At 34.7% G+C, this 10,101-nt stretch overlaps 2 protein-coding genes across 2 annotated transcripts in view; both read left to right on the forward strand.

Moving 5' to 3' along the window:
- Positions 1-1,709: 1,709 nt before the first annotated feature.
- LOC112515597 (U-box domain-containing protein 40) lies at positions 1,710-3,437 on the forward strand. Its single transcript, XM_025122494.1, has one exon. The coding sequence runs from the start codon at positions 1,786-1,788 to the stop codon at positions 3,253-3,255; it is 1,470 nt and encodes a 489-aa protein (XP_024978262.1). The 5' UTR covers positions 1,710-1,785; the 3' UTR covers positions 3,256-3,437.
- A 6,020-nt stretch (positions 3,438-9,457) lies between these two features.
- LOC112515634 (senescence-associated carboxylesterase 101-like) overlaps positions 9,458-10,101 on the forward strand; it is a 4,629-nt gene continuing 3,985 nt past the window's right edge. Inside the window, exons 1-2 of the mRNA XM_025122540.1 lie at positions 9,458-9,471; positions 9,621-9,945. Coding sequence (XP_024978308.1) covers positions 9,458-9,471; positions 9,621-9,945 — 339 coding nt within the window. The remainder of the gene's footprint in view (positions 9,472-9,620; positions 9,946-10,101) is intronic.

A 10,101-nucleotide genomic window follows, 5' to 3' on the forward strand; every position in this document is an offset into this window, starting at 1 on the left:
TGCATAAAAAATTATTTTTAAAAGTTTTTGTCAAATATTTTATAATAAAGATTTAATGGCGGGGACCTCATGTCCCCGTGGTCCACATTTTGTGAACCCTACTTGCTATACCTCATAAGCAAGCACCGGAAAAGACAACCTGTCCTCCCCTGGAATCGAACCCGGGTGGGCACGCCCAAGGCAAGGCATTTACGGAAGGAGGTGGCCACTAGGCCAAGGCCTAATGTGTTTTTATGAAAAACAATAATGATTTTATTTTTGAATAAAATATAAATTTGAAGATATCATAAAAATTTTAAAAAATATATATCCTAATTTTATTTTAGATTTTTTATATTTAAGATGAGATGTTTATCCTGTATTTGATTGTGTTTATCTGCAGTTAGTTACACGAATTCATATATGAGATGAAATCGTTTAGGGATGAACATGTTTAAGAGTTTTTAAGAGTTTTAGTCAAATGTTTTATAAGATAGTATAAATTAAGGAAAAAGTTCAAAAAAACCCAATAAATTATCTCATTTTGAATGATTAAGTACCTAAACTTTTTTTTGTATGTAAAAACCATTTTTTTAAAGATTTCAATACACTTTAAAAAAACTTATATATAAAATAATATTAATTTAATTTCATTGGTGGGATGAATAAAAAACTAATTTCTCTCTTCTCTAATAAAAGTTTTAGAGAATTCTCAGTATTTGAAGTTTTTTTTATATTTCTCTAATTTAGAGAATAATATAGAATATCTGTTGGAGCCATAGAAAATAAAAACCCATTTTAGAGAATCTATTCAAGTGGGTCTTAGAACATCTCCAACAACAGTTCTATGATTTTTTTCTAAAATAGAGAACCAAAACATAGATTTTCTAAAATAAATTACATTCTAACATATTCTTTATTTTAACATTAATTATATTATTATCTAATTTATTATCCCAATACATTTTTTTTAAAACTTTTTGTAAAAATTATTAACTCAATTCCATTTTTGGAATTGAATAAAATAATCATTTTCTCTCTTCCACCATCAAGTTTTAAAAAATTCTTTATATTTAGAGTTTTCTACATTATTTTCTATTTTAGAGAAGAAGATAGCAAAGCTATTGGACTATTTTAGAAAATAAAAATTCACATTTTCATATTTTAGAGAAGCTATTGGAGATGTTATAAAACCGACTTCAATAGAGTCTTTAAAATATATAAAATAGAGTTTTTATTTTCTATGGTTCCAACAGATTTACTGTTTTAAAGAAAATCAACTTTTTGTTTTTTATAATATTATCTAAAATAGAGTATTCTCTAAAACTTGAAGTTAAGAAAGAGAATTGATTATTTTATTTAATCACACCAATTATGGATAAATTGCATGAAAAGGTTAAAGTAATTTTTAACTTGATTCATATTTTGGTAATGTATTTTTAAAACTTTCATTTTGGTATCTAAGATGTAAAATTTTAAACATTTAAGTACTCGTGTAATCGGTTGAAGTATTAACCGGCTACCATGCTGAAGTGGGTACTAATATAATATCCAACTCAGTATTATTTGTTGAAGCATTAATCGAATACCATATTAACCGAGACAAGATAGATTTAGATTGGAATGAAATTCATGAGAATCCAATCCAACAAAGCTAACGAAGATAGTCTTTAAAGTAAAACGACCCATAAATCAGTAACCATCATCTCCTCCACCCTGATTCCCTCTTTCTTTTCCTTTCCTTTCCCCAATATGTTCTTCTTCCTTGCTCTCTCGATTCCGTTGTAATCCTCGATTCTGTTTCAGATGGGTACCGGTGGCAAACACCGATGGAGGTTCAGTCTTCTCCGATCACCCTCCAATCTCAAAACCCCACCACCACCACCACCGCCGCCGCCGGAGTTCATCTGTCCCATTTCTGGCGACCTCATGGCCGACCCTGTAATTGTTTCATCTGGACAAACCTTCGAACGTAATTGTGTTCTTGCTTGTATTTCCCTCTCCTTCAAACCCTCCACCCTCCCCACCACCGTCGATTTCACCACCGTCATCCCTAATCTCGCTCTCAAATCCGCCATTATCAACTGGTGTCGAACCAATTCCTTCTCACCAATCCCTCAACCCCTTGATATCCGTTCCGCTTTGAACATCGTCCAAGCGTTGATGAACGATTCCCCTAAATTTCCACCTCGATTGGATCGTTTGTCGAGTTGTTTATCGTCGACGTCGGACGAATCGGTGGTGGCCACCGCCGTTGATTCGTGTTCTTCTACCCCTCTTCCGTTGCTAACCACTCGTCCTTTCTGTTATTCGTCTTCTTCGTCCTCCGAAATCGAGAATCCAGTTGAAGAAGATGAGGAGATCATTTGTAAGCTTAGAAGTGGTTTAATGGCGGATCAGGAGGACGCCGCCGTGACGTTGAGGAAGATAACACGAACTAAGCAGGATGCTCGGATCTATCTGTGTACGCCGAGATTAATGGCGGCTCTCCGCCATTTGATTGTTTCGAGATACTCCGCCGTTCAAGTGAATTCCACGGCGGCGTTGGTGAATTTATCGTTGGAGAATGGTAATAAAGTGAAGATCGTGAGATCTGGAATCGTTCCGCCTTTGATCGACGTTTTGAGAGGTGGTTTCCCGGAGGCTCAAGACCACGCCGCCGGCGCGTTGTTTAGCTTGGCTCTCGACGACCAAAACAAAACCGCTATTGGCGTTCTCGGCGCATTGCCGCCGTTACTCCAGGCTCTCCGCGCCGGCTCCGACAGGTCCCGCCATGACTCCGCCTTGGCTCTATACCACTTATCTCTCGTTCAAAGCAACCGAGCCAAGCTCGTAAAGCTTGGCTCGGTCCCGTTGTTTCTAAACATGCTCAAATCGGGTAATATGACGGGTCGGGTCATGTTGGTTCTCTGCAACTTGGCCGGAAGTGTCGAAGGTCGGGCAGCGATGTTGGACGGCGGTGCCGTCGAGTGCTTACTCGGGATGGTGAGTCGCGCCGAGTTCGATTCCGATTCAACTCGGGAATGTTGTTTAGGAGCTCTATATGGACTGAGTCAAGGCGGGTTGAGGTTCAAAGGGCTGGCGAAGGAAGCCGGCGCGGAGGAGGTGCTACTCAGGGAGGAGGAGACGGCGCCGGAGAGATGCAAAGAGAAGGCGAAGAAGATATTAGAGGTTATGCGGCAGAAATACGAGGAGGAGACGGTGGATTGGGAGGCGTTATTGAATTCCGACGAGTTGACTCGGTCACGATTTGAACTCGTTTATGGTAAAGGGTGAAAAAGTGGACTCATAACTGGACAAATGTTTTTTCTTTTTGTGGACAGTTTTTGGGTATTTGTTTTTGTGATGATTTTAATGTATTATTTTGGGCACCCTTTGTTTATGTGTGCATACAAAAAACCTTAGTTTTTGTAAATGAATATTTTCGAACCGATTTTTGCCGGTTTATTCGGTATTGATTATCTCCGACCCAACGTATGGATGGACCAAATAGAGATGCACAAAAAAGCCTAGGCCCAGATATGACCGCGGCTCAGCTCGGTCTGTAAAAGTTCGGGCCTAGGTAGCCAAAATCTAGGTCAGGCCTAAAAGCATGATTAAGCCGAAAGATCTTGAGCATGCCCAGGCCTTGACTCGTCTCGGAAAAGCCCGAGATGAAAAAAAAACACTATTAGGGTAGAAAGAGCGCCAATCGAGTTTTTCTTTCGGTCCCAAAGCCAAGCCCGGCCCGACTTGTGCTTAAATAAGCACGGGCCTTTTTCTTTCTCTTAACACTTGGAGGGCCCGAAGTGAGGCTTTGAAAAGCTCTGGCTTTGTGCATCTCTAGGACCGAATCAAGAAACATATTGGGATTCTCTTTATTGTAGATTTGTTGGGTCCATATCATCTGGTTTTTTTTTTTATTTAGTTGGTAAACTGTGAAACTTGGGCTCAAGTTAGAGCTGTCTCGTCGTAAAAAGAATAAAAATTGCTTCGACATTTCATCAAAACCCTGGTGGAAGTTAAGCTTATATGTGTTGGTACATTGTCTTTTCTTTGTCGCAGTGGAAAACATGGTGGGTTACAAGAATTTGATCCTAGGAATGAAATAATGACTAAAGGGCCTTTGGCCTAGCGGTATGTGAGTCTGTGGTCTCTTAGGAGGTCGGAGATTCAAACCTCACTAAATGTGAAGAGAGTGTGTGAGTTTGTTTGTTGTATATAAATATTATATACTTCAAAAAGTCTACTAGCAATGATAATGATAGAAGAAAAAACTCTTTATCAACTAATTTGGGCATTAAATCGTAACCTAAAGCGTGTTTATTATATAGCCCTACAACACTATATGCATAAAGTTCATCCGTCGAAAATCCGAAACAAGCCCAAAACAAAAATAAAAAATGGAATGTTATCAAAATGTTGTTTGTGAGGCCTTAAACGAGCCCAAAACGCTGAAAACGTTGTTGATCAAAGGTTAAACAATCCAATGAAAAAGCTTTGTTGATATGATCGAATTTACACAAACACGAAAAATGAACTTTTTATTATTGAGTAACAATCCGGATTAAAACTTCAACATATAAACAAACGAGTCTAAAAACAAAAATGCTTGAAAAAAGACGATGGGTCAACCACAAAAACCCAAACGGAAAATGGAAAATTACAAAAAAAATCCCAACACCATAATTAAACAACGTTTTTTTTGCCCAAAAAAATCCCGTACCTAATGCATGCTCCTCGTTCGATATACCGTGTCTGGAACGGAAACCCATAGCAAAAGTTGTGCACGTTTAAACACAACACACCTGTTGGCTCAATAATGGACTTCCAAGAACACTAAGACCTGGTCTTCCAAGAACACTAACCGGTATGATTTTAACTTCCCACCGTTCATGAACTGAGCAAACTCCAAAACACAGGATCCTCCTTTGTGTTGTTCATACCCATTCCACCATTTTATTAAACTGCTTCCCTCCAAGAAAACATCTGACAGTAAAGAGTAGTTCTTTTTATCTCACCCATCATTTTGGTCTCAAACTTCTCCAATTCCTTATTGCGTTCTTGTGGTTCTCGTAGTTAACCCCCTTTCGATCTCCACCTCTTCATGTACCCGTCAAGCCTATCTTCATATCGTTTCATAGGCCCGTAAGCATTGATCATGTTTTTTTTTGTCCTGTTTGCTTCTTTTTGTTTCTTCTCCATTTACTCATCAGCTAAGATTTTCAGTATACCTCTTATCGGGTAAAATTCTAGGTTCTTGTCATGCTTTACCCATAAGGTAAGCGACCTTCGATAAGCACTTATCGGTAAATGATCACTAAAATGTGAGCGCATTAAAATACAAAATTATCGAAAGCCACTACACACATTTTTTAGAGCGTATGAATAGTAGACTTCTGGACGTAAATGCCCTTTTTGTTATATATAAAAAAAAATTAGTGGAAGGAATAAGATCACTTCTCTATTTCTTATGATTCTCAAATGAACCTAATGTTATATAACATTTAAAATATTAAAATTTTAACATTTTAAAAATAAATATCATGACATATTTGTAATAAATGAAAAATTGAACGAAAATAAACATTGGTGAACATTCTTGAATAAGGGTATTTATGGAAAAGATCATGACATATGAACACCTATGAGCACCATATGGTTATGAACAAAAAACGCTCAAACAACTCAACACTGGTTCTCAGAAAATCTCTCGATTTTAAAAAAATCATATGAAATAGCCTTCTATTATTGGAAATGTAAAAGGAAAAAAGAAACCTAGATGTTTGTATGTATGTATGTATGTATGTATGTATGTATGTATGTATGTATGTATGTATGTATGTATTTAGCTTGTGAAAATCAGTTGAATGAGTGCACGGAACCCTGCTGGCGGTCCGTCCCGGTCCACTCTTTGAGACAAGAATGGACCCAGAAGGGTGGGTGCAGGGGGTGGCCGCAAGTGCCACCATATTGTCCATCTGTCATAAGGTAAAAAAATCAGGTTCTTTTAAAATGTGCAACCGTTTTATATGGTACCACGATACGGAAAATTCATAGCGTCGATCCCTACCCCTTCAATTATCGTTGGTTCTATAGTCAACCCTTTTAAATTCGGCTCAAATGTCCACTTGTTCTCTTACTTGTTTTTACTTATTTCTTTCTGTTCAATTTCATTAAAATTTGTTAGCAACGTCCATGAAATTCTAGTTGTGGAATCATGATACTGAAAACATGCCCAATCGTAAATAACTTCACTTGATAAGCTTTCAAAAATACATAAATTATTACGATGTATGAAAATGAAAATGACAGAAAATGAAAATGAGTTCATCTACGGTCAACATTTGATGAAGTGGAAAAGATAGTTACAGATTATCAATTAAAAATGCTGAAAAATAAATAAAACGGACAGTTTAGATCAGAGTTGTATTACTTGTACAAATAAGATATATTGCATTTGAAACATGCTCTATTGCACTAAACATTTTACAGTGTGAACTTTTTATGTGTTTGTGAAACAAAAAATACAACTAAAAAGTTTCATATGCAACAAACACATTGTGAACCGAATACATATAAAACAAACACATTATGAATTCAATAATATATATGAAACAAATATATGTTAATCAATACATTAAATTCTAGTCTTAAATAGAAAAAAAGAAACCCATATGAAACAAAATCTTACGATAATAATTCACAAAATTATCATAATATATGGTTTTTTCGTTTGATTAATACCCCAAAGTAAAACTTTTTAACAATCAACTTGAGTCAAAGAATTATCTGATGAACTGATGATCTAATTCTGATCAAGATCGATTCTAAAGAAATCTTGTTCTATAATTCACAATTCAAATATTTTGATTACTAAAAACAGAATCATTTCTTTGAGAATCCAGATGTTGACTAAGGGGCCGTTTACCAAACTCTTATTTGGGTAAGAGCTTACCGACTCATATTGCCTTACCGGATGAATGCAATAAGGACCAAAATCTATACCTGGTAAGAGCAAGGCAAGGAAAAGAGTGTTATCCGGTAAGTGAGGACGATTGACTCTTAACATGGTAAGCGCTTACCAGGTAAATTGTTGCATACAATGTCGTTTTCGTGAACTAAAATCTTATCAGGTAAGTAAATGATAATGTTGAATATTAACGGTAAGCGCTTACCAGTTAAGTGTTTGGTAAACGGCCCCTAAATGTCAGAGGATATAGTGAAAAATCTCATCCACTTCAAGTAAGAATCCAGACGTTGCCAAAGTCATTATGGTCATACAGGTTTACTTGCTATGACTTCAGATCATTCGTGATCCCTAAAGAATCAGTCGATGTATGTAAACTGATCCAGAAACCCACAATTACCCAAAAAAAGTACAGACTCGTATAAACCAGTTGAAACTTTTGATCATATGAGAGGGGTTCTAGGGAATATAGGCAAACTTTCCATTTAATTTTGTAGGAATTGACTTGGCAATTTCTGGGAATGGTTGTTATCAAATAATGATTATAAAAACATGTTTTCGTGGGACCCCTCTTAACTCGGTTCAAATAGAAAACGTTTTTTTAATATATTTATAATTTTTAATAGATGTCAGTATTAGTCGTAGTTATAAAACTATCTAACTAAAGGCTGTGGTGTAGTAGTCGAGGTCTGTGAGATAATGGTATTTCATGTGTTTTGGGTTCAATTCTAGATGGCTGTAATGATTGTAGTCATTGAGTTTATCTGTTCTCTTGCTAATCCGTTGCTAAAAGGTTTCCTCGCAGATCATTCGCTGAATTTCGTCCCTGATATGTCGCTGATAACATTACCTACGAGCTTTTGATCGATGGACTATCAATGAATCAGTGACAGAAAACCCATTTAGCAACGGATCTGAGAAGGAAATTTCCCTCGCAGATACTCTTCATTTTTTTAGTGTTTGGATAAAGCCCTGGACACCCTTCCATATTGACTCAAATGTTGAAGTGTCTTACATTGAGTTCACTTAAATTTTCCTATAAAATATATATAATGTTTATTTGATGAATAACATTAATTATTTTAGATTAATGACTTAAAATGAATATTAAATATCTGATGAAATTTTGAGTTCTCATATATATATATATATATATATATATATATATATATAGGGTTGGGTTCACGTAAGACCAATGGTTTTTCGTGAGACACGTAAGACCAATTTATGTTCATTGATCAACTTTATAAGTTAATGATCTAAAGGTCTAAAGTTGCACGGTGACAATTTTGTGATTATTGAGAAGTCTCGTGACAATTTTGTGATTATAAATGTTCAGATTGAAGATCTAATATAACGGTTAAGAAATGATCTTATGGATCTCACAAAAAATCATGAATCTTACATGATCCCAAGTCTCTCTCTATGTATATATAATCATAAAGAAAATCTAATTTCAATCATTTTGATAAAAACAATAACTTTATACAATAAAATAGTAGATATGACACATCTAGCAAGAAGGGGTCAAGTTTTGTATCTTTCTCATTTTTATTTATTAAATATAACCAAAAAAAAATCAAGATGTAAAGTTTTAAATATTTAACTATGCGGTTGAAGAATTAACTGGTTATCATATTGATGTGGCGAGTGATTTGACTTATCTTTTGAATTTAAGATTCAATAAAGTTTTATACTGATTTGAATACCACACCACTCACTATATCAACATGATAACCAGTTTATACTTCAACCAGTTACCCGGATTTGGATAAAAACATTATTTTAATGTACGGATTTGGATTGAAGTTGCTCTCACGAAAAAATCAACACCTTTTGGTCATTATAAAAAGGGAAAAGTACAATAAAAACCAATGGATTTTTTTGATTGGAATGATTAAGTCTTTGGACTTTTTTTTGGAACAAATAAATCCTTGTACATTCCAAAACATGTTAAATAAGTCATTGGACAATTTTTTGGAACAAATAAGTCATTGGACATTTCAAAATATGTTAAATAAGTCCTTGGACAATTTTTGGAATAAATAAGTCATTGAACATTTCAAAGAATGTTAAATAACTTCTTGGACAATTTTTGGAACAAATAAGTCCTTGAACAATCCAAAACATGTTAAATAACTTCTTGAACTTTTATAAAACATGTTGGATACATTCTTATGACTTGTATAACTAGTTATGACTAGTTATAAAACATGTTGGATACATTCTTATGACTTATACAACTAGTTAAAGTGGTAAAATAGTGAAAAAATCCGGAAAAAACCTCAATAAACATTCATATTTTGAACGATTAAATTAAATAATTTAATAATTTTTTTTATAAGATTAAACAATGAAATTGATGAATAAAAATAGTTTGTACCAACTATACAAATATAAATGGTTTACGTTTCTCCCCTCTCTCTCTATATATATATATTTCCATCATCATATCATCAATCTACAAACCTACCAAAAAACGAATCTTGAAAAGCTTCATTTTATCATCTTCAACATCATAGAAAGAAGATGACGCAAGCCATGTAACCTCCATTTTCATCCATCTTAAACCTCATTTCTTCAATCTCTTTTAATGGAGTTTCAACTTTCTTGATCATATATATATATATATATATATATATTGGTGTTTTAATGGAGCTATAATTCTTTTGATTCTGGAAAAAACTTGCAGGTTTTGCAGTGAAGTTGAAGTGGGTGGTTTTGTGGGCAGTATCGATGTTGTTCCAGAGGCTTTTCGTGCAGTTTCAGAGACTTCGTCTTCTTCTTCAAGTTATGGATTCCATACGACTTCTTCTGGGATACAGATTTTGGCTTTTAACTGCTCCATTGATTATAGAAATCGGTTTCTGAGTGGAGGGTTTGATTTGGTTTCATCTGAAACTTTCAAAGTGGTTGACTTTATTGGGACGAAAGTCAACCCATCATTCTTCATTAGCGAAGTTGCTGTTGAGCTGTTTGAGAGTCTGCCATTGGAGCTCAAACAGCTTAAAGATGAGGTATATTATCCTTTTCTCTTTTCTTGCAGATCTGGAAATCAAGATATTTCTTCTTCAACAAGTGGAATATGCTTATTTACATTATTCTTTTATATATATATATATATATATATATATATATATATATAAAAGAATAATGTAAATAAGCAGTATTCC

This window comes from Cynara cardunculus (assembly GCF_001531365.2).
Source record: "Cynara cardunculus var. scolymus isolate 2C chromosome LG 7, CcrdV1, whole genome shotgun sequence".
In the NCBI taxonomy this organism is placed as follows: Eukaryota; Viridiplantae; Streptophyta; class Magnoliopsida; order Asterales; family Asteraceae; genus Cynara; species Cynara cardunculus.